Here is a 25,050-nt window from a genome sequence, read left to right as displayed (position 1 = left end):
GGTTTCAGTTGAATGATGGGGTGGAAACCATATTGAAGGCATAGAGGACTTGTTCCATGTTGCTCTGGAAGCAATGTGCATAGCTAATTCTTCTAAGACACGTTGATAGTAGGAGAAGCAGCTTATGAGATGGTAACTTGACTCAAAAGCAAGTTGCACATATTTTTCTTTTTTAAAGTAATAGGCTTTCACTTGTCTATAGGCCTTGGGTGAAAGTTCAGTGAAGGACAAATGAATGTGAAGAGACTGAACCAGCAAGGAAAGGAGGATGTTTGGGAGAAGGGAGGCAGTGGGACCATTGGAACAAATAGAAGTTACATGGGAAAAGACCCACTGTTTTTAGAAAGAAGATTGAAGAGAAGGCTGGGTGAAGCTACAGTGTGGTATAGTCACTGTGCACATGCAGCTGATGGTTCCTCTCCAGTGATACCAGTCATGTCTGTCCTCATCCTTTGTCCCCCATCTTTGCCCTAGTTTGGATCTTCATCTCTAATCTGTACTGTTTTTATGAACATCATAGTGATGTTCCTTTCTCTTCTCATCTCTGATATCTGCCTATCTCACCACTTTCAGAGCCATTTTCTTAAAACTCAACAATCTTTAGTATTTCCAGTTACTAGAGGATAAAGTCCAAACTTCTTACTTAGGGTGGCACCCAAATCCCCCAGCCTGCCTTTCTCAGCTGTTCTTCACCCCTCCTTCCTGCATGGGTCACACTCTTGTGCCAGTCTGCACACAGTCTGCAGCTTCAAATCCCCTCCTGTCCTTTCAACCCTGACCTTTGCTCGTCCTGGTTCCTCACCCTGCACATCTTTCTCATTTTTTAGAACTTTGCATAAATTCCCCTTCTTTGGAAGAAATTGTGTTTGAACCTCCCTCTTTAAGAATGTATTGCTCCTTTTTCTGAACATTTGTTCTGATTGCATAGTACTTATATTTCAATTTGGCACTGATTTTAATCTGCCTTGCATTATATAATTTTTTTTCTTTTTTTCCTCTTTTTCCTGTGTCTGTCTCCCTTCACCCAAGAGTGAGTCTTAAAGGCGATATTTTGGTGCTTCACCCAGCATCTAGCACTGGGTGCTGCAATCAGTAAATGCTGATTGAATGAAAACAAATGTAGGTAACAGAGAATTAGGATTTCTACATGGAAAGGAAGAGTATTTCCAAAGTGGGTTTCACATAAAGCTGTATTAGTTGGAATATCACTGGTAGTCAGCTATGAACAAACGTTGAGCTACTTTATTCTCCTACTTTTTATTTCTTGATTTTTCCTGATAAGAACCTGCAAAGTGTTTTTGTGTGCATTTTAGCTATTTGATTTAGACATTATGGGGGCAGATGGTTATTTTGATGTCAAAACTGAAGTGTAGTACTTTGTAACCTTACTGGTTGCCAATCTATTGAATTGGCCAAAATTTAATTGTGTGGTTTTATTTTAATTCTCATTTCAGACTATCTTAACGAAGATGGGTATATGGTTATCTTTGTCATTTGTTTAACATCTTAGTATATGAAAGGTTAACATGTTTAATCCAGTAGGAGGAGTCTTGCTATAATCACTATCTTAAGGACCCATAAGATTAAATAGTTCTTTTGGTGATTCGTTTTCCATTTTTTAAACTTACTTGACGGTTTCTATAAATTATGTAGCTTTATATTTATTATATGGTATTATTTTAGAAAAATAAAACACATTTCTAGAAAGGAAGAATGAAAATTTTGCCTACAATTAGTAGTTGAAATTACCAATGTCGATTATGAATTTTTAAAAACAATTTTTTATAAAACTTTATTTTGAGATAATTGTATTGTTTTTTACAAATCCATTTGAATATACAGAGAGATGGTGCATACTGTTTACTCATTTTCTCCCATTGGTAATATCTTGCAAAACTATAATACACTATCACAATCAGGACATCAACATGGATACAATTCACCAATCTTATTCAGCATTGTGGCGTAATGTAGTGTTGTTTTCAGTTTGAATACTTAGCTAGTAAGTGAACTGAACACAGTCCAAATTATTTTTGTCTATATTGCTGCAATAAGTACTTAATGTTCTTTTTTTTGAGACGGAGTCTTGCTCTGTTGCCCAGGCTGGAGTGCAGTGGCGCAATCTTGGCTCACCACAAGCTCCACCTCCCGGGTTCACGCCATTCTCCGTGCCCACCACCACGCCCGGCTAATTTTTTTTTTTTTGTATTTGTAGTAGAGATGGGGTTTCACCGTGTTAGCCAGGATGGTCTCGATCTCCTGACCTCATGATCCACCCGCCTCAGCCTCTCAAAGTGCTGGGATTACAGGCATGAGCCACTGCACCCGGCCATAAATACTTAATGTTCTATTGAATTTATTTATTTTTACCTTTTCAGATTTAAACCATTGATATATAGTATATACATAAATTACTTGAGACATTATTAACAACTAAAGTGCAAAATAGTTCTGATTCATTAGCCCGACTTACTGAAGGACATTCATTGATGAAATGCAATAACAAATGTTTATTATTGTTCCTTGAAATGAAATGTATATGCAGAAAGAAATTAAGCATTGAAGCTATCAGTGTAGTTTGAGGGGAAAATAGTTGTAGGAGAGGAGGTATTTTGGTGTTTGTATGTTGTACCTGTATTCTATACTTGGACAGCTGTTTATGAAAATTAATGTACCTGTTTGGCCACCAGGTGCTAATGTTTTCAGAATTGCAGACTTAGTACAGGGCTTTTGATTTTGATGTGTATTGGATAAAAATGAGCTTTCTTCTGGAAAGAAAAGTCTTTCACAGGAGTTTCTTCACCTTAACGTATCTACTCCCCTTACTGTTACACAAATTAAATGGAGGTGATGTTATTTACTTAAAATCCTGATTTTAAGTAGTTAAAATCCTGACTTTAAGTACTTAAAATACTTAAAAAACTGATTTTCCCAAAATTATATCCCAGTAAAGTGTAGATAAGGTTTGTTTTCTGCTTTGTTCTGGGCATTAAGCGTTTTCAATGTTATTATATTACCTTTATGGCTTTAATGGTGCATAGTATTCTACTGAGTGTTCTATTGAGTTAATGAGCTTTTATTTACTTGGTCATTTTCCTCTTTTTAAACATTTCAATACAATCTTTTAACTTTCAGCTTACTAGTTGGAGTATTGGACCTACAGGAAGTTCACAATTATCTAAAATAGTACAGAACTAAAAACTGTGTGACTATTTATAGCAAGACAGCTGGTTAACATTTATCACACTGCATACTTATTAGTCAAATCAGGAAATGGCTGTCCACAATACTCTGATGATCTGAGTTATAATCTCCTGGGCTGGGATCAGATGTTAGTGCTTTTAAAAAGCGCTAACTATAATTATGATAGATGGTCAGGTTGAGAACTACTACATTCAAATTAAGATTTGACCTCATGGATTCCTTGAACTGATAAATTGTAAATCTTTTAGTAATGATCTTCCTCATCCCCCTCCCTGGCCCTCGCAATCTCCTAACCTCACCACTAAGATAGATTCATGTATATTCTCTGGGGCTTTCTTTGTGTATCTGTACAACACCATACAGCAGCAACAACTTTTAAACACCATCATATTCACCAAATTTATATTTATAAACATTGAAAGGTAAGTTTGTAGAGTAACTTCCTGATTGAAATTTAAATATATAGTAACTAAAATTCAAAACAGAATGATAAGGGAAAAATAAAATGTTTTATCAGTAGTAAAATACTATTCCTCTGTAATTATTTAATAGTTTATAATGAATGTACAGTGTGAAGTTACTTTCTCACTTTTTCTTAAGTGATATTCATGTTTTATTGTATACTGAATCATTATTTGAACACTTATTTTTGTGGACCTAAATATATTTTAAAAGTGGATGCTTGCCAATAGACTCATTCCTTCTAACAAAAGTAATTTTTTTTTTCAGCAAGATCAGCATTGGACACAGCTGCACGTTGTAAGTATTTCATCTCAATATTTTATGTATGATTTATTCTGCCTGAGGCATATGAGAGCTTATATTCAAAGTGTCAGTAGTTCAGTATGAGGAAAAACTGCTTTAGAAATTGCTTTTTAAAGTTATGAGGATGCTATTTGATTGGACAGCCCAAATATTTTTGGCAATTATTCATGATGGATATTTTGTGTTTTTTAGCTCCATTATTATAAGTACAGAAATTGGTGTGAGAAGGAGTTAAGAGGAGAATTCCTAGTTACAACAATACTGTACATGGGCAGGTAGTCAACGGAACATTAGGCCTTTTTTAATTATCCTGGAGGTGACGATTTTTTGTGCATATATGGACTAGAAGTGCAAAGTAACATTCAGAACCCCCCACATCCTAAAATTTAAAAATAAACTCATAGCTAGATAAAATATATTTGCCCTAATGCAGAGCATATTACTTGACCCATTTGCGTCCATTATTAGTTTGTTTCCTAGGAAGTTCTGGTGTCTGTTGTGGGTTTCTTTATTGCTGTTTTTTTTTTTTTAAATTTTTTGAGGTTCTTTGAAACCCTCAGGGGAAAAAATTAGCTTGTATTTTAAGATACGTGTATCTTGATGTTTTGCGTAATGCCCTTTGTCGTTTGAGATTTGAAGTAAAGTGAGGTAAAGTCTATTAACTTGTTTTCTAAAAAAAGACGTCATGTTTTCTCCCCCCAAAGCTACAAAGCCTCCCAGATATAAGTGTGGGATCTCAAAAGCTTGCCCTGAGAAGCATTTTGCTTTTAAAATGGCAAGTGGAGCAGCCAACGTGGTGGGACCCAAAATCTGCCTGGAAGATAATGTGTAAGTCTTTGTTGACTTGAGACGATAAGGTGTGCTATTAAATTGCAGCCAACTGAACCTGAGTTTAATGGATATTTTGAAAATGTGTTCGGTATACTTTACTAATGGAAAGTGATTTCCATTTTTGTTATGTAGTTTTTTTCTCATGAATTCAAGGGGCCTTAAAGTTCTTAAATTTTATATTAGAGAGTGACTAAGAACGTAACACTTATTCGGCTTTATAGAGATAAGAGATTTCCTCTGAGTGAATTCTCTAGATCTGCACTGTCCCATTTACTAGCAACAGAACACATGTGGCTATTTAATTTTGATCCTTAAATATTAGGAAGAAAGTTAATTCACTTAAATTAACTAAAAAGTTCAGTTCCTTGGTATCCGTCACCGCAGTTCAGGTGTTCAGTGGCCACATGTGGTTCATGGTCACCAAATGGAACAGCAGAAGAGAGCATTTTCATCATGGCAGAAATCCTATTTGCAACATTGCCCTGGACAATGAATGTGTTCTCTTTATTTTAAATGAAATCCAACGTCTTTCATTTAAAATATTTGAGTGCTACTTGTTGAAGTGTGAAGTGATCCAGTGATAACCTCAGTTCCATTGCAGCACAAACTGCTTGCCTCTAAGCTGAATGGTTTCCTATGTTGAGATGCTTTCTAAAGGATGGTTTTTAGGATTTTTGATATCCTACCTCAGTGTCAACTGTTGCTGGCAAGTTCCTGCTGCTGAAATTGCAAATCCTACTTTTAGTTGGTTGCTTTTAATATGCTATTGCCTAGAAAACTAGACATGGGGGCTTATTTAAATTTAATATAAAATAATAAATTTGTCACGAATTATATAGAATAAAGAGATAATTTTATAGCAAAGAGGAGACCTAGGCAGCTTTTCCTAGCTGTTTATGTGCCTCTTCTTTTTAATATTGAAGCTCTTAAATTTTTATCCTAGCCTCTTTTGCAGGCAGTTAGCTGTAAGAAGTTTATTGAGCTTCATGGGACAACACTTTTCTTGTAAAATTAAGGGCTTGAGCTAGATGATCATTAAGGTCTGTACTGATTTCCTTTATTTTCCCGTATTCTAATGATGATTTATTGTTAATCCATTTGTCTTCTGATTTCTCATTAGAATAGTCCTGTTTTACTGACGTGTAATAAGGCACTTGCATTTTAGAAGTTTGTAGGTTTTTGAAAACATTCTTATTTCCACTCTTTATCTTGTTTGGTTAAATAGACCCCAAATTTGATTCTAAATAACAGGAACAAAGTTCTTTTAGAATACCTAACCCATGGATGATTTTGGACATCTATTCTGCCCCCTTGATGCATGTGAATTTTAGTTCAGAGAAGAAGAGATCAGACTGTTTTTACTAGCAGGTTTTTTATTCACAGATTAAAACCGTAAACAACAAAACACACTCAGAAAAAAAGCTCAACTGTTTACCCACATCCTGACCCTTATTCACTTCTCTCCAGATCTTCCTGATCTTGGGGCCTTAGAGTATGCTCTTCTGTCTAGGATGGTCTTTCCTCACTCTTCACTTGGCTGTCTTCCTTCTTGTCCTTTGGTTCTCAGAGTACACATCACTGTCTTAGAAGCTATTCTCTATCCCTCAGCCTAATGTTGAACAGCTAAAGATCTAAGGTCAAAAAGCGAACAGTGCATAGACAGTGGAGCTTGGTAAAATACATACTGGGCTTAGAGCCAGAGAATTTGCTTCTAGCATGGTGGGCGTGTCACGTAGCATTTGTGTTTCAGTTTCTTTAACCATTAAATGAGGCAGGCCACCTATCCATCCTTATTTCAGGAACCATTCTGCCATTACCATGAGAGATTAAATACTTGGTGGGATTTTATACCCAAGCCTCAGGTTAAAGTCCAAAGAAAGAATCTTAAGTTTTCTGAGAGTCATTTATTCACCTGTTCAGCAAGTATTTTTGAGCATAATCCCTCCTGTCATGGAACTTACAGTTTAGTAGGGGTGACAGATGTTTAAAAAAAATATGTACTTATAAATTGTGACACCAGGCCGGGCGCGGTGGCTCATGCCTGTAATCCCAGCACTTTGGGAGGCCGAAGCGGGTGGATCACCTGAGGTCAGGAGTCTGAGACCAGCCTGGCCAACATGGTGAAACCCCGTCTTTACTAAAATACAAAAGTTAGCCGGGCGTGGTGGCACGTGGGCCTGTAATCCTAGCTACTTGGGAGGCTGAGGCACGAGAATCTCTTGAACCCAGGAGATGGAGGTTGCAGTGAGCCAAGATCGCACCACTGCACTGCAGCCTGGGCGGCAGAGCGAGACTTTGTCTCAAAAAAAAAAAAAAAAAAAAAAACCAACAACAACAAAAAACGAACAAATTGTGATACCAGCCCTGCAGGGCAGCAGGGTGTGATGAGTACTGGCGAGAGTGGATGGAAAGAGGTGTCTAACTTTAGATTGAGGGTTATGGAACAGTTTCTAAGACAGTGATGTGTATTCTGAGATCTGAGGGATAGAAAGGAAGACCATCCTTGGTCTTCGAGCAGGAGGAAGAAGCCTGCTCGAAGGCCCTAAGATTGGATAGCTCTGGAGAGAAGTGAATTAGGGCCAGGCTGCATAGGAACTTGTAGGCCACGCAGGTAAAGGGTTGAGACTTTTTTCTGAGTGTATTGAGAACTTGTGGAAGGATTTCAAATTCTGGCATGTTGTGATTTTATTTATATTGAAAAAAGTTATCTGGTTGCTGTGTAAAATAATGAAGTGGAATAGAGAGGACAATTGGAAGGCCATTGCCAGTTACTGCCACAGCACTTTCATACTGCCTCCCTATTGGTAACAGACTTTATTGCTTATACATTCACTAAAATCTATAAGTAGATAATAAAAATAACACAAGCAGAGAATTTAGTCTTTTCACAGCACCTGCTCTGAGTACATGTAACTCACTTTGGAGACTACTAATCTTGGATCAGTGTGTCTCGATGGGGGCAGTTTTGCTTTCCAGGGAACATTGTAATTTTGGGTTGTCATAGCTTTGGAGGTACTCCTTGTAGAGGCCAGAGATGCTGTTAAACATCTTTCAGTGCGTAGGTCAGCTCATCCACAAGAATTATCAGGCTCTTAAAATGAGAGGCTGGGTTTGAGAAACTCTGATACAGACAGGTGATAATTACAATTAGGATGGTGGTCATAAGTAGTTGAAGTCAAAATACATTATGCCGATAAAGATGTGTTTTAAATGTCTCATTAGTTAGAAAATCGCAGGTATGAACCTCAGGTCTCAGGAAAAACAGTAATTGCAGCTTTTTTTTTTCCTTTACTTTTTCTTTTTTCTTTTCTTTTTTACCTAGAGACAGGGTCTCATTCTGTTGCCCAGGCTGGAGTACAGTGACGCAATTTTAGGTCACTGCAACTTTGAATGCCTGGACTCAAGCGATCTTCCCACCTCCACCTCCTGAGTAGCCGGGACTACAGGCGCATACCACCACACGCAGCTAATTTTTCCATTTTTGTGGAAATGGGGTCCCATTGTGTTGCCCAAGCTGGTCTTGAAGTCTTGGGTTCAAGCAGTCTTCCCACCTCAGTCTCCCAAAGTGCTGGGATTACAGGTTTTTTCTTTCTCCTTAGAGCACCCATAGAACTAACTTATGTTCCAATTATAATTTTCATCTAAGGCATATATTCATTTGATTTCAATTTGTATGAATTTGATGTTAGGAATAATTCATTACTTTTGATTTTAATGGTAATGTTTGCTGCAAGAATATGAGATTATTTTGAGGGATTTTTTTTAACAAGGGATCAATGTTTTTGGCTATGAGGGCAAAGAGGTAAAATCAAGGTTATTATGTATGTACTTACATAATCATTTAAAATGTAACCGTTTAAAAATGTAAAAACTATTCTAAGCTCATGAGTAGTAAAACAAATCAAAAAACCAGTTGGCGGGATTTGGTTCGTGAGCTATAGTTTGCCAAGCCCTGCTTTAAACTAACCATCTTAAGAGATAATAACTAATAACTAGAACATGGAGTAGCTATTTGAAACAAATCTATATTTGGATATATTGAGTATTTCTACAGATGATATAATCATTTCCTTTAGAATTTTGCCTAGAGGTGTGGGAAGGGGTACCTTATATTCATGAAGGATAAAAGAAAATATTTCAACTTGTGTTAGTAAGGGTTACTAACCTTTATACATTTTAAATCTCAGTGGATTTTTTATTTGTTAGAGATTTTCTGTTTGAATTTCAGTTTTTAAAAATTGATAAGCTGCTGCCCTCTTGTGGAAAGCCTATGTCATTGTGCTTCTTTGTTACCTTTATTTCTTTGCTTTATGATAGATTTCAGTCTGTAAAATGCCACATCATACTCCTAGATGATCTTTACTTGGAAAAGTCACTCTGGCACTTAACCCGTTAATCACAGCAGTTACTTCTTAATGATGGAGTTTACTTATTGAATGTATTTCTGAAAGAAACAGAACAGTACATTTTGAAACTTCCTTCTCTTTGATGCAGCTGAGCCAATAGTTAAGTAGTAAAGCATAGAACCTTTTAAATGTATGTGCTCCAAGCTAGTACTTTTAAACAGCTTTGAGATATAATTCACATGCCGTCCATTTCGCTCATTTATATTATACAGCCAGTGGTTTATTATATTCACAGATATATGCAATCTCTGCCACAGTCAATTTTAGAAAATTTTTATACCTCAAAAAGAAACTCTGTACCCCTTAGCTAATATCCTTCTATGCCTTTCTTGTCCTGCCCCACTTCCCCACCCCCAAACCCTAAGTTAACCATTAGTTTCCTTTCTGTCTTTATAGATTTGCCTATTTTGGACAGTTCATATAAGTGGTATATAATATTTGGTCTTTTGTGATTGGCTTCTTACCGTAATGTTTTCAGGCTTCCTCCATGTTATATCATGTATCAGAACTTCATTCCTTTTATGTCTGAACGATATTCCATTGTATGGATATACCACATTTTGTTTACTCATTCATTAGTTGGTAGACATTTGAGTTGTTTCCACTTTTTAACTATAATGAGTAACATTTACAGAAACATTTATGTACACATTTTATGTGGACATATGTTTTGATTTCTTTATACTCCCAGGGAGTGGATTTTGTTTTAGGTGGTAACTCTGTTTAATTATTTGAGGAACTGCCAGATAGTTTTCCAAAGTGGCTGCATCTGTTTGCATTTCCGCCAGCAGTGTATGAAGGTTCCAATTTCTCCACTTCCTTGCCAACATTTGTTATTATCTGACTTACTGATTATAGCCAGCCTAGTAGATGTGAAGTGAAATCTCATTTGCATTTCCCTGATGATTAGTGGTGTCTAGCATGTTTTTGTGTGCTTATTGGCCATTTGTATATCTTCTGTGGAGAAATGTCTGTTGAAACCCTTTGCCCATTGATAAATTGGGTTGTTTCTTTATATTGTATTTAAATTGAATTGTGATTTCTCTTTTGATTAATGTTTGCATGATATGTCTCTTTCTACCCTTTTACTTTCCACTGCCTATATAATTATATTTAAAGTGAGTTTCTTGTAGACAGTGTGTAGTTGGTTCCTGTTTTAATTCACTTTGCCAATTTCTGTCTTTATTTGGTATGTTGAAACTATTTTCATTTATTATAATTATTAATATATGAGGGTTTAAGTCTACTATTTTATTATTTGTTTTCATTTTCTCATTTTCCTGCCTTCCTATGAGTTACATAAACATTTAAAAAAAGTGTTTCTTTTGATTTATTTATAGTGTTTTTGAGTGTATCTCCCTATAGCTTCTTTAGTGCTTTCTCTCTTTACACAAAAATTTTGCAGACTCAAGTCCTAGACTTCAGGTGAGGGAGAAAATATTACACAGATTAAATTGAAAAATATGTCCTATCTATATCTATTATATGGTGGATAGCACCAAAAATGTGGGAAGTAGTCTTCCAATATTTAAAACTTATTATCTGATTCAGTCATCATTGTCAGGCAAGTGGAATTTGAACATGAATCTCCATTATTTGTTTTTCTTTATTTTATCTTATTAACATAGATCCAACATTTGTTAGAACTGAGCTCATTCATCAATTGCAACCATAGTTCAGCTGCAGATGTGAATTGTTTGAAAAATCAACTAAAATACTCTGTGAGAATCAACTGAGATTTATAATAAAGTACATCGTAGATTTTATTTATGAAATTGTGTGCTATACATCTTTTAGTAGTTTATAATAAATTGTGTGCCTATGTGTATATATAATTCTGTCTATATATGGACAAGTGTGTGCACGTGTAGTCACATATGTGCATATTGCCTCTCTCTCCTAAACACAGAGCGGTTGTTAAATATTTAACAGCACACCACTGGGAGTATTACTATTACCTTGAAGTTTTGAGTTAAAAGAACTCACAATTTTAGTTTAATAATTCTAATTTGAGCAATTGAACAAACTGAACTGATAACCAGCAAATTTGTCACTGGTAGCTTCCATTTTACAGTGTCATTGTCTTTATATAGTGGTCTGTGAGCTGCCCATGGAAGTCGATTATTTCAGGTAGTCACCACGTAAGTGACTGTCATTGAATGCAGTGATTTCATGAGTGCAATATTTCTTAGTGTAGAGGAACTTTACAGTGATAATCACTAGGAGAATGTTCACAATTAGGTAAAACATTCATGAAAGAGTGCTCCCCCACTCTGTTTGCTTTTAGATTTAAATGATGGGGGTAGTATCTCGCTTCTGTTTCATGTCACGCTGGTATTGAAGAGAGCAGAAAAGAGATTATCTTTTGTTTGATACCTTAAGAATGATGCAGAACATGTGCTTAATGTCCACGTTTTAAGAATAATCTGAAGCAGTGTAGCACAAAAATGGTCTATTATTTCAGGCCTAATATTTTTTAATATGTATTTCTATTTGTGAAATATTATTTAAGGACATTGCTTTAAAATTATTCAGTATTAGACTGTCTTCTCTGACTTAGTAGAGATCTTTTTAATTTCCTCCGCAGCACCGAACAATTGAAAATATGTATAATATTCCTAACTTTTTTTGCAAGACTTTATTTTTCTGATATGTTATTGTACAATATTTAATTCTAAATTTATTTCAATTTCTCCCCCTTCAGTTTAATGAGTGGTGTTAAGAATAATGTTGGAAGAGGGATCAATGTTGCCTTGGCAAATGGTAAGAACAATTATTTTAGCTTATGGATGTAATCATTGGGTATTTTTCTGTCCCAAAGTAAAATGCACCATCAGAGGATCAGGTTAGAAAGTGCTGCTCTTGATGATAAAGCCCTCTGTCCCATCCCTGCCCTGCAAAAAATCTATGGGTGGAGACTTGGTGTCTAAGAATTTATAGCGTGTTTCTTGAAAGTATCCTAACTTGCTATGCAAGAGCTTCCATGAGATTGTCAGAAACCAAGCAGTCTAACATCACATTGATAAAATCTTGCTTCAAATTTTGGAATCCTAACATAATAGGAAGATAGGTTGACAGGATTAAAGGCGTATGAAATGACAAAGGATGGTGTAGGGGGAGGAACAAAGAATAAGAATTTATTGTAATTTTTCATTATCAGCCACATTCTTCTGATATCTTAATTAGTATGAATAAGTTGATTGAATCCTGAACATCTCAAATTTTCCTTCAAAATCAAATCTGAAAACATAAAACCATAAAGTGAGGCCTAACTGCATATTGATCCTCTCTGTTCTGGTACAATAAGTATTCCATAAAGCTATGTAGGATAGTTATAAGATATATAGGATGGTTAGAAACCACTGTAGTTTCATAGTGTAGAAAAATATATTTTACTACTTTCACAGCAAGAGGTAAATTTTTGTTTTTCTGCTTTCTTCATTTCCTTAGGTAAAAGGTTCAGCAATCTGTCTATTTCATTAATAGCAAAAAATGCATTTTATAGGGCAAGTTAATGTAAGTTTTATTGTAAAAACTGCTTTAATGTAGAAAATGGCATCTGATTCAAGGAGATACTTCTTTTTTGTAAAAGGTTTACTTTTGAGTAATTTTAAAATAAGAGAATATGGAAACAAGGATGAAATATATCTAACTGAATTGGAATGGTCTACAGTCAGTAATGAACTTCTATTTATCCTTTGGCTTAAAAGATTAATGAGAAAGTTCTATTAAGAAATTACCCTTTAAAAATATATTTCAGGTGCATATGATTCAGATTTTAAGTTCTCAAAGTAATTCTTTGAGATGAATTCACATCTCTCTAATGCTAATGAATTCATATCTTCTCTGCTAATGAATTCACATCAATCATTGGATGAGATTATTGGTCTTACAGTGTATGATATATTTCAGATGCATAATTTGATATGAATTTAATCTCTTTTAGGAAAAACAGGAGAAGTATTAGACACTAAATATTTTGACATGTGGGGAGGAGGTAAGCATAAATAACATGACTGTGTTCTTTTGCTGGCACTGACTTAATCACCTCAATACAATGTAGCCCATTAATGAGAGAATGATGATGCTATTTGTGTTAGTTCATTTTGTTTCCCTTACTTTCTGTTCACTAAATGTCCAGCTGTATTTAAGTTATCATTGATGTTTTATATACTTTCTTCTTCTTAGAAAAAAATTTTTGTGGTGTATAATTGAAGATAGTAATATCAAAATTGAGATTTTTTTAAAAAAAGTCATCCTGTTTTCTACAGGACAACCAATTCAAAAGTTTTGGGCTCCTTTAACTCTGTCTAAAATTTTTTTAAAAAAGTAATTTGAAGACCAGAATAACCAATGTAAGCATTCCTAAGTGATAGGAATTAATTTTTTTTTACATGTGATTTTTCAGTCTCAAAAATAAATCATAACTAGGAGCATTAGAAAGACAAGATAAACTATCAGTTTTAGAAAAGCAGTCCTATTATTCATCACAGTTCTACCCTCTGACTTGCAGCTAATTTTTTAGGTAGATGAATATTTGAGGGAAGAAATAGAATTTTCTTTCTTGTAAAGCAATCCACAGATATTTTCCCCTTCCATATTTGGAAGTCCCACAAGGAGTGGGAAGAAGTTACCAGCACGCAGAGGCAAGGGACTGGCACCCCAAAGAAGAACGCTGCCCGGAAGGATGGGTTTTTTTCCTCCAGTTTGAAGGGAGGCCAACTGGTTTATCTTTTGATTCTTTAATTTGGGAGATTGATCAGTATGAGGATCTCCCCTGCACCTCCCCATTCCATTTATATATTCCCTAGAAGCCAACAGCTATTAGGCTTCCTGAAATTCATGTTAAGAGTTCTCAGATAATTTAGCTTTTCCAACATATCTTCAGCTTGTAATAAGATGCTATGTAGCCGGGCGCGGTGGCTCACGCCTGTAATCCCAGCACTTTGGGAGGCCGAGGCAGGCAGATCACGACGTCAGGAGATGGAGACCATCCTGGCTAACACAGCGAAACCCCGTCTCTACTAAAAATACAAAAATTAGCCGGGCATGGTGGCATGCACCTTTAGTTCCAGCTACTCCTTGGGAGGCTGAAGCAGGAGAATCCCTTGAACCGGGGAGGCAGAAGTTGCAGTGAGCCGAGATCGTGCCACTGCACTCCAGCCTGGGCGACAGAGCCAGACTCCGTCTCAAAAAAACAAAAGATGCCGTGTATTATTTTGTTATTAAATAACGTTAGGACAACATTGCATAGCTGTCAAAGCTGTATAAACTTAAAATGGGACCATCAATTTTAGATTCTAAAGGCATAGATTGGTCCTGCCAAAATTTATTGATAGAAACAGTCTTACAAAGCTGTTGTTGAAATCAGTCATGTGACCAGGAGCTCTGGTATTCCTTACTTCTCTTGTCACAGGTAGATTAATTACCGCTAGCAGCATTCTTCTAGTTAGGAAATTGTTGCAGTTTATTGCCACTTTTGCATTTAAATGGAAGTAGTTTGTTAGCTGCCTTATTATATCTTTTTGAATTGAAAATGCTATTATTATGAAATATAATCAGTTATTGAAAATCTTTGGCATCTTTGCTATGGAAAGAAACTGAGTACATTTGAAGTAACCCAGTTTTGGAGTAGAATTAGACTTCAGAGCTATAAGGAACCCAGGCATTGTAAAGAGTTCAAGATGTCAAGTGGTTTGTAGAATCTGACCTATGTATCTGGCATCAACAGTTTATAGTCACTGAAGTGGTTTATTTTGAAGTCCTTGTGGATTTTGATTTGGTAGATCAAATGAGTAGTGACTGTAATATTTGCTACAATTAGTTTGGCTTTTAGTGATCACCTAACATATTCCTTCTCCCAGTTTATAGCAAATGATATACCTAAAATAGCCTTTAAATCTGTGTGTATATGTATTTTTAGATTTTCTAAAAATTACAGATATCTTTGAGAATCGGAGAAAAGCTGTGTATCCTCTTTCTAGTAAAGTACCCATACAAACAATGTTATGCTTTTTTTCGTTTCGTTTTTGTTTTTTTTGTTTTTTTTTTTTTTGAGACAGGGTCTTGCTGTGTCAACCAGGCTAGAGTGCAGTGATGTGATCTCAGCTCACCGCAACCTCCACCTCCTGGCCTCAAAGCAGTTCTCCTGCCTCAACTTCCTGAGTAGCTAGGACTACAGGCATGTGCCACCAAGCTCGGCTAATTTTTAAATTTTTTTGTTGAGATGAGGTCTCACTATATTGCCCAGGCTGGTTTCAAGCTCCTGGGCTCAAGCGATCCCCCAGCCCTGACCTCCCAAGGTGCTGGGATTACAGATGTGAGTCACTGTGCTCAGCCCATACAATTTTACATACACTTAAGGAGTCCACACACCTCCCATGCCTCCTTAAGCTTATGCATGGACCCCAGAATAAGGTTTTTCAGGATCCCAATTATTCAAATCTGAGAGATCTCTGAATTTCTTACTTCGTAAGTCATGCTTTACTTTGCTATGATTTTTTTCACTTAGCCCCAGGAATATCAATACGAAAGACACAGGATAAATCAGGAATGGGAAATTGTAAGTTGATAGTGGGATTATGTTTAGGGACAAATTTAACAGTTTTTAAACTCTTTATAAGATTTGTCTGTCTTTTGGATTACTTTACATTGGAAATTATTGCTTTACAGATACTTCATGTTTTATAATACTACTTCCAGAGATTATCGTGATGCTTATTCAGTCATTTTTTAAAACCCTCAACCCTTTCTTTTTCTTCAGATGTGGCACCATTTATTGAGTTTCTGAAGGCCATACAAGATGGAACAATAGTTTTAATGGGAACATACGATGATGGAGCAACCAAGTATGTAAACTTAAAACTTTACAGAACTTTTTGGAGCTATAATTTGTAATTATAAAAGCAATACATTTTCATTAAAAAAAAAAAAATCTGTAACATAGAGCAAAGTAATCAAACTACCAGATAAACACAACTAACAATTTTTGTTTTTACTTTGCCTCCTTCCTGGTTTTATATGTAAATGTTTATCACACATATATTGTCATGAAATTAGAATCACATCATATGTAACATTTTTTATACTTTTATGTTCTGTTTTTTAACATTCTGAAATTGTTTTTCCTAGCATTAATATTCTTCAATAGCATTTTTATGGTTCATCAGCAGTTACGGGCTCACCTTTATATAAAGTTTCCCTATTATTATGTCATTAGGGTAAATTTCAAGAAATGGAGTTAATTGTCAAAGATACAGGTGTGCTATATTTTAAATAATTTTAATATATAGTAGTTTTATAACTTTTTCTTAAAATAGTATATGTTGTAAAAATTTGGAAAATTATAGAAAAGCACAAAGAGACCAAGTTCCAGTCCATCTCACTACCCAGTGTAAACATTGATGATATTTTAGTTTCTATTCCAGATGACTTAAGACACTTTTTTTGGCATTAAATATTTAGAATGCTAGTATTTATAGCACATCTCTTCACTTACGTGGTGAATATTTCCCCTTATTATTAAATATTCTTTATAAAAAATTGTTTATGCCTGCCTAGTCTGGTTTTTAAAATGTCATGATTTATAACCTGTTTAATGGGTTGCCTATTGCTGGACCCAGGCTAGTTCCAATTTTCATACTTAGCACCATAGACTATCTTAGAAATGTTTGAACAGTCCACATCTATGTCTTTAAGATAGACTTCTTTTTTTTAAAGTGGAAATGATTAATTAAAGGATGTGCATGTTTTTAAAAATGGATTTAAAAAATTTTTTTACCAATTTTATATTTTTCTCAGAAGTTCCATGGCACCGATTGTTAATTTTTTTAAGTTTCAATTTTAAGAGTTTGAAAAGGTATCTTATTTTAATATGCCTTTATTATTGAGATTGGAGTTTTTTCACAAGTGTTTTTTTTTTCTTTTGCCTTTTTATGTAAATTGTCTTTTGACCATTCGAGTTGGCCTATCTTGACTTGTAAGACCCCTTCATGTTTTAAGGATATTAACCATTTCTAATGTAAAAAGAAATGTATTTATTGTACATTATTTGCTTTTAATTTTGTTAGTGTAGGGTGCTTTTTGAATTTTAGAATTTTAGACTAATGCCTATATAGTCTATGTATTTTTCTATCAGTCTCCTTGTATACTTGAGAAGTATTTTTCCACCTCCAGATTAGATATTTAGTAGATTTTCTCTTCCAGTGATTTCACTGTTGTCATGTATTTTTAAAAACCCATTTGTAATTTCCCCATGACACACAATGCCTATGTTCTTATGTAGATTTGGCTTTATCTCTGCAATTTCTGTTCTGTTCCATTCACTTGACCTATTTATCTCTGTTCCAAAAAGACACTATTTCAATTATTTTAAAATTGTTTTATAAAAGTAATTGTACTTCATGCCTCTCTGGTTGAGATTAAATCCCCTTTAATGTTCTTCTTTCTAGAAAAAAATAATTTTTTCTCTGACTTTTCTTCAGATGACTTATCAAGGATAAAAAACATCCTTTATAGATTTTAATTGACAGAGCTTTAATACTACAAGATTTATAGATTTTATAGATTTTAATTGACAGAGCCTTAATACTACAAGATTTATACAGAAATTTGTATTTTTTATGTATTGATTTTTATAAATGTATTATTTTATAGCTACATTATCACAGATTTACATGAAAACAGTGATACTTTATAAATGGTTGTAAGCTGAAGTAATTTCATTGACATTGTGCCTTTTATCTGGTTCAACTAAGAATATATTAAATCCATAAATCGAAGGTTAACGTAAAACTCGCCTATTCAAGCATTTTCATCTACCTAAATAGAATGAAACAGGATGTAATTAGGCTCTCATCAAAAAACAGGTAACTTGCTATTTGCTTTTGCTGAGAGAATAGGCTATTACGTGTAAAATTTGAAGTTTTAACATTAAAAAGAAAAGGCCCCACTTTTCTGACTTGACAAACATGACCTCCGTTTTTCACCAGATTATTTTGTTATACCTGATGGGAATCAAAATTGCTGCCCTTAATCTGCTAATATGCTAATAATAAATTGTAGCCACAACTAAGAACTAGGGGAGGAACTAGGGGAGCCACAACTAAGAACTAGGGGAGCCACAACTAAGAACTAGGGGAGGGCACAACTGCTATTTTTTGGTGCCCATTAAATGCACCAAAAGCAGCTTTGGAAGAGAGGTCAACCTCTAGGGCAAAAGGAAAAATCTAAACTTTAATTTCTTTACGTTTGGTCACTTGGTCAATATATGATTCATCTGTGAATTTAAATGAATTGAGTTGTATTAGTTTGGGGCACACGAATTTATATTTCAAATATTTCCTTTTTCTAAATACCAGTAAAAGAAATTGTAAGCATCATATCTTTTATACTGAAATGGACAACATCCTTAAGAAAGGCAATCTACATCTAATATATATATATCTTTTATATATATATAATATATATATATAATATATATCTTTTATCTTGGCAGGTGTCTAATTGTGGCACATTTGCAGTGATTTACCAGTTGTGTTATATACCCTCTCTTATATATGAATAGAAATTCTGCTTACTGCTGCTGATGTATTATGGCTTTTCCTTATTTAAGGCCATTGAATTTTACCTCGTTTTCTTCCACTTATACTCAAGAAAGTTAAGTGCGTAAACTGAATGTCCCTGCTCTTTCCAAGAGAGAAAGTTGGGTGGCATGTTAACCAGAGAAAGCAGGACCCAGCTGACTCACTCACTCTCTCTCTCTCGTCATCTCTGATCCTAGTTTCTCTTAATCATGATAAGCCTGCTTTGCAGTGCTGTGAACTTCAGCAGATTGACTAGGACTGATCTCCATCACATTATTTCCCAGAGTGTGTTTGGTAGAACCCCTGTCCCTTACAAGTACATATAATGGTCAAAGAAGTTTGAGGATGGTACCTTATATTTTGCCCCTTTTCGGGATTCACAATGAAAGGCTCTGAAGTTGTGCCCTAAAGAAACGTCTTTTCCTTTGTTAATCATGGTGTTTTCTTGATTCTGTGAAGCCCATTTAAAAAACAAGATAGAGAAAAACTTACATCTAAGAAAACTTAACACTTCAGGGAGTACAGTTATCTAATGATACCTACTTTCCACCCCGACCCTCACTAAAATAAGTTGTTCTTTGGTTATAAAGGAGATAATGGTTTGAATGAGCAAGCTAAACTTGCCAATTGTATTCTTCCTTTTGGAGAGAATACTCTATGACATGTTATGCCTACGTGAAGGGCTTCAATATGAATGTCTTGGAGTAAGAAGGGATCTTAAAGGTCACCTAAAGCAGCATTGGAGCCTGGGCAAGATTCTCTTGTTCTCTGTGAACACCTCTACTTAACACCCTACCTACTTAATGTGCCAGTACCCTTTCATTTCTCCATTTGAAATAGATTGAAACAAAATATTCACAATACAGTGTTACATTCTCAGAGTGGTCTCCCTCTAAATTCTGCCTGATGTTCTTTAATTTGGATAGATGGAACAACAAAACAGTAAGTGTATTCCCCAAATCATTTGATACTTCAGGTATTTGAAGCTAATTGGTATTTTTCTTTTAGTTTTCTCTTTTTCCGGCTTAATACACAGGCTCTTTTAACTTTTTGTCATGTATAGCTTCTAATTTGTTTCATCTTCCTGGCTATATTTCTTAGGCATTCTCTAGTTGATTATTGTCTCTCTTAAAATGAATGCATCAAATCAAACACAGGGTTCCAGATGTGGTCTGGCTGGTACAAGGTACAATGCAGATGCTAGCCTACCATGTTTTAGAGATTACATTTCTTTGAAAATTCATGCAGACTAGAATTGTATTAGTTTTATTTAAACAGTCACATTACATTTTTGGCTCGTGAGTTTTTGGTCAAGTTAAATTCTCAGATCTTTTTATTTGATCTCAGGCTTTTTTTTTTTTTCCTAAACCACTGTCAAATCAGGTCTTTCTCTTCATTCAGAACTTGATTTTGTTTAATCTAAATGAAGGCCTTTATTTTCATTTATCCTTGTTAAATTTAATTTTGCTGATGTAGGTCCACTTGGTCTTGATTCTGACATTCGTCCTATGAAGTTTCCATGATCCAGGCTTTGTACTCTCTTCAAAGTCATGCTTATGTCTAAATATAAGTCATTGATAAAAATGTTTACCAAGGGCAGTGTGCCACCCTGCTAGAGGCTTCCTCCAAGGGATGCATCTGTTAATCAGCTGCAGAAACTACTTTTCAAACAGTTGCCAGTGTACCCTACCAGGAATACCATCCAGCTGCTATTTCATTATTTTATTCATAGAGGTTATTTTCTGAGACTATCATATGCTCACTTGAAATTCATGGACTGTGCTAATTGCAGTACCCTGATCTACTGCCTGAAAACCTCTTCAAAAGCTGAAATAGTTGTGATGACGTTAACTTGGCTTTACTTATTTCCCTCTCCTTCCCACTAGTTCCCCTTTATTTCCCTTTCTTTCCTTATTGCTTTTTAATGCTTACAGGATCTTCTTGTCATCCCTTCAAGGATTTTGGTAGGAATTCACATTAGTTTTATTGGACCATTTCTAAAATTTTCTTGCCTTTTTTGAAAACTGGGATAATGTCTTAGCATCTACCATTTTCCATGAGGCTTCTAAAATAACTGACACTACCTTGATGATTATTTCAACAAGTTCCTTTACAATCTAAAAGTGTGAAGTGGGGGAGGGGGTTTACAGGACTGGAGGCTTAAATTTACTTTAGAGCACTTACATGGACTTCTTGAGCTACTATTCCCTTTTTATGTTGATCAAAGAATGTTTGCCTCCCTATAAAAGATAGTCATGCTTTGGTCGGATGATATATCATTCTCGTGAAACAGTGAGTCCCTTTGTTATTCACACTTAGTAGCAAAAGCTGTTTCTGTGGCTTTTAATAATTTTATGAGTTTCATCTCATTCTGAGCACTACAGGTCTTCCTGGTTAGTAGTATTAAAAATTTTGTCATTAGTAATGTGGTTTGCTTTGTATTTTTGCACACTTCCTTTCTTAAGTTTGAGTCCATCATAAAACATCCCTATGATAGCACTAATTTAGAAACTATGCTCCATTTTTTTCTGGAAGTGTTAGCAATTATATAGTGAAAATTATAGAGTTTTTCTGTTTGTTTTTAAAGAGTCGTATTCCCTCATAAAAATTTCTAATCTGAACTTTGTATAATATGTTCTCTTTAAAGTCTAGGCTGGGTCGTCATTTATGCCTTATATAGTTAGCATTTCTTACTCTTCAACGCCCTGAGGTAATATGGTGATTTTCTTCCAGACTTTCTCCTTCCCAGCTTGTTCTTCCCTATTAATCAGAATTGAGCCATTAATATTGTCCTTCTTGCTTTCTGTGCTTCCAGAAAGGCAGCATTGGCTTGGTTTGATGGTGCAACTGTAGGACTATCCGATGTGCCTTCTTTCCCAGCAAGGATTGAAGCAGAACCCACAGATTCCTGTGTCCAGTTCCCACTTCCTCCCTTTCTAGTTTAGATTGCCTCTGGGCAGCATTAGATTGTCTTCTAGCAAAACCTGATACCGTTCTCTGTCTATCCTGGTTTATCACAGGATAATTTTCTGTTCATTTTGAAGAAAATTATTCACTAAAATAATATATTTGACATAATTTTTAACTCAGCTAGTTAAGACCATTAGTAAGGATTAAAATATATGTAACAAACTCAGAGTGCCCTATGTGGAATAAAAAGCTTGTATCTCCAACCTTTATGCTATATAAAAATATATTTGCTGCCCTGGCTTTTTTAAAAAAGGGGCATTTTGACATTTCCTGTATATTCAATTAAATACTGGCTATGTTACATGATTTTAAACTTTTGAAATATAAAGATTTTTTTTTACTTAGTTACACAGAAGATATCTAAAAATAATAATAAAATAATCCACCAAATTCTACATAGGCAGATCAGAAAGTGTTAGAAGTCATTGACAAAGTCATCTTGTTATAAAACTGTAGTTAGATATACACAGGGCTATGTGTTAGACGTCCCCCAAACCACTCCCAGTTTTGACAGTTCTCCAGTAGGTCTCATGGTTATGATTTGTTAAAGCAAAAATACACAAAGCAAAATGAGCAAAGGGAAAAGGTTCATGGGACAAAGTCTGGAGGGACAAAGGAGTCTTCTCCCAAGTGGAGTCAAACAGGACATGCTTAATTCTTCCAGCAACCAGTTAGGACAACACATGGGAAATGTTGTCTGCAAGGAAGCTTATTAGGGACTCAATGCCCAGAGATTTTATTAGGGGCTGGTCCTGTAGGCACCCTCTGCCTAACCTGTTGCAAAATACCAGACTCCCAGAGAGAAAACAAGTGTTCAGCATAAATTGCATTGTTTGTGCCCACAGTTTAGACACAGTGAACCATTCTTATCAGTTTTGAAAATGATAGGAGCCCTCCGCAAATCCAAGTGGCCAGATAGCCAAGGGTCAGTCTTGCTAGTAGGCCTTTCTAAGCTCAGGCCTGCTATGTTAATGCATATCTGCACAGGATCTCAGTATCTTCTAATGGAAAAGCAAGGAATAAGATTAATGGAGTTAAAACATAAAGCTCAATCTTTAAGTTTCTCCTCGATCTCTGGCTTGATTGTAAATCAGCTTGGTTTATTCATACAGATCATAATGGTCACTTCTGAAATTCAGGAGTACAAAAATAAGAATGCCTGACTGCCCTTCAACATATTTCTTAGTTGATGCAAAATTCTTGGATAAGATTTTACTTTTGGCAGGGAGCTAGACCTGCGTTTGGATAACCTTCTACTTTGCAGGGAATTTTTCCTGTATAAAGCAATCTCTTAACATTTGTGAACTTCACATTCATCATTTCAGCTGTTTATGAGCCACCCTAAAGGCCTGTGAGGTATCAATTCACAATTTTTTTGAGATGTAAATGTGAATGGAACCCCAAAGCCTCTCTGCAGGAGGCAGTCCATTTAGCTGACCACTGAGCCTACTGCCTGTGCTCTAGACATTTCAATACTATTTATTCTTGTTACAGCAGCAAAACTCATCGCTAGTGCTGATGATGCAAGTGTAGACTTCCATAAGGTAGTTAGAAAATAGAACATTTGGATAAACTACGCAAGTGGAATTTGACAGTCTTTTAGATCCATGGCATCCCAATAACATTTGGAAACAAGAAAACAAGGTTCAGGTGATAATTTGGGGGCATTTCCCTCTAGCACCAAAGTTGGTTATCAAGTGAGCAAACAAGTGGAAAGTGATGGATAATTCATGTAAGGATGGGCATAGGAAACGAAGCTGCAGAGGAACTGTGGAGGGAAAGCCAGTGCATATGCACAGATTTCGTGTGAAGGCCTCACAGTCTTCACAGAGGCTGAGATTGGTTCTTCTGCACAGTCATTTCACTTCTTTTTAGTTCACTTGGCTATAAATGTACCACTTAATATAGGAGGCGAATCTGAAAGGCTAAATACTCCACAGGCTATGGCTTATTTTCTTGCTGATTCTAGTGAACTTCCTCCAGGTAGACAGCAGTGCCCAGGCTGTGGCCAAAACAGCTCCACAGCCCCTATGGATGTGGTTGGCATCAATCATGAAAGTTTAATGATATATGTAGTTCTTTCCTGTTTTATGAAGCTTTTTTTAAAAAACCATAAGAGTATCCCTTTTTCTTTAGTTAAATGAGAACTGTTCTATGTAGTGTTTCTTTCACTAAGATATTAAAGGAGCTAACTGATACTAGCATGAGATGTTTGAAAGAACACGGTAGAATGAATAAGTACCTTCCTCACTGACTTTCCTGCTGTTTGGAAATATAAACTTGCCTTGCCTCAGGTTTTAGCAGACCAAACCTCTCTAAGTGACCTGTTAGAGCTGTCTTTTGCGCAGTATATAGGACTCAATGCCAAATATGTGTACAAGTAGCCCTTTCTTCTTCTTCTTCTTTTTTTAAGCTCTATAGCTACCATTTATGTTCTGAGTTTCTTTTCTCCTTAGAGATAAAGGAGAGAAAATCATTGACCATTAGGATGATCACTTACACAAAATTTTTTAGGGACATCTTTCAATTAGTAGTTTCCCTGGTGGTTGACTTTTGTCACTGCTCCTCCTCCTGCTAGTAGGCATTTAGCTGCTGTGTGGTTAATATTTTCATTTTTATTAACCACTTGGCAGTTATCACTGAAGTACAATTTATATATCTGTTCTCAAAATTCATTTTCTTTTAAATAAAACATAGTGTTAGAAACATACAGATTTTTGTCAGCATTTATCTTTATTCTGGTCAAATGTAATTTACAGAGGGTTTAGTGGAGATTCAAAAAGATTAATTTTATAAAAATATTGATTGCTTAAGACCTTGGATTAGCCTGGGTAGGCATCTGCTAACTGTGGTATCCCTTATTTATTTGATGAGTGTAATTTAAAAAGTTAAATGAAGGTGAATTGTTGTGAAATAAAAACCTAACAGGTCCTTTTAATAGAATAAACTTAAAATTAATTGTTGGAGTTCATGTCTTTTGTCACTAAAGAATTCAACCAGTAGAAATGTAACTCTGAAAAAAAATTATTTTCCAAAATGTTCTGTTATTTAAAGTCTCATTTTGTCTCATGTTATGTGTTAATATCCCAGTGAACCAGTATTAGCATACAGTTCCCTCTGTTTATTGTTGTATTCTTTCTCTCCCTCTTCAAGACTCAATGATGAGGCACGGCGGCTCATTGCTGATTTGGGGAGCACATCTATTACTAATCTTGGTTTTAGAGACAACTGGGTCTTCTGTGGTGGGAAGGGCATTAAGACAAAAAGCCCTTTTGAACAGGTTAGTGTCA

At 35.3% G+C, this 25,050-nt stretch overlaps 1 protein-coding gene across 2 annotated transcripts in view; it reads left to right on the top strand.

Moving 5' to 3' along the window:
• The window catches only part of FAM3C (FAM3 metabolism regulating signaling molecule C), a 47,661-nt gene that overhangs the window by 20,330 nt on the left and 2,281 nt on the right, over positions 1 to 25,050 (top strand). For both annotated transcript variants that reach the window (XM_003808637.5, XM_034964889.3), the window contains 6 exons: positions 3,934 to 3,963; positions 4,674 to 4,797; positions 11,911 to 11,969; positions 13,153 to 13,203; positions 15,970 to 16,054; positions 24,914 to 25,040. In XM_003808637.5, the coding sequence (XP_003808685.1) occupies positions 3,934 to 3,963; positions 4,674 to 4,797; positions 11,911 to 11,969; positions 13,153 to 13,203; positions 15,970 to 16,054; positions 24,914 to 25,040 (476 nt within the window). The remainder of the gene's footprint in view (positions 1 to 3,933; positions 3,964 to 4,673; positions 4,798 to 11,910; positions 11,970 to 13,152; positions 13,204 to 15,969; positions 16,055 to 24,913; positions 25,041 to 25,050) is intronic.

This window comes from Pan paniscus, chromosome 6 (genome assembly GCF_029289425.2).
Source record: "Pan paniscus chromosome 6, NHGRI_mPanPan1-v2.0_pri, whole genome shotgun sequence".
NCBI classification, from domain to species: Eukaryota; Metazoa; Chordata; class Mammalia; order Primates; family Hominidae; genus Pan; species Pan paniscus.
Note: the sequence above shows the minus strand (reverse complement) of the source record. Positions and strands in the feature narration are given on the sequence as shown.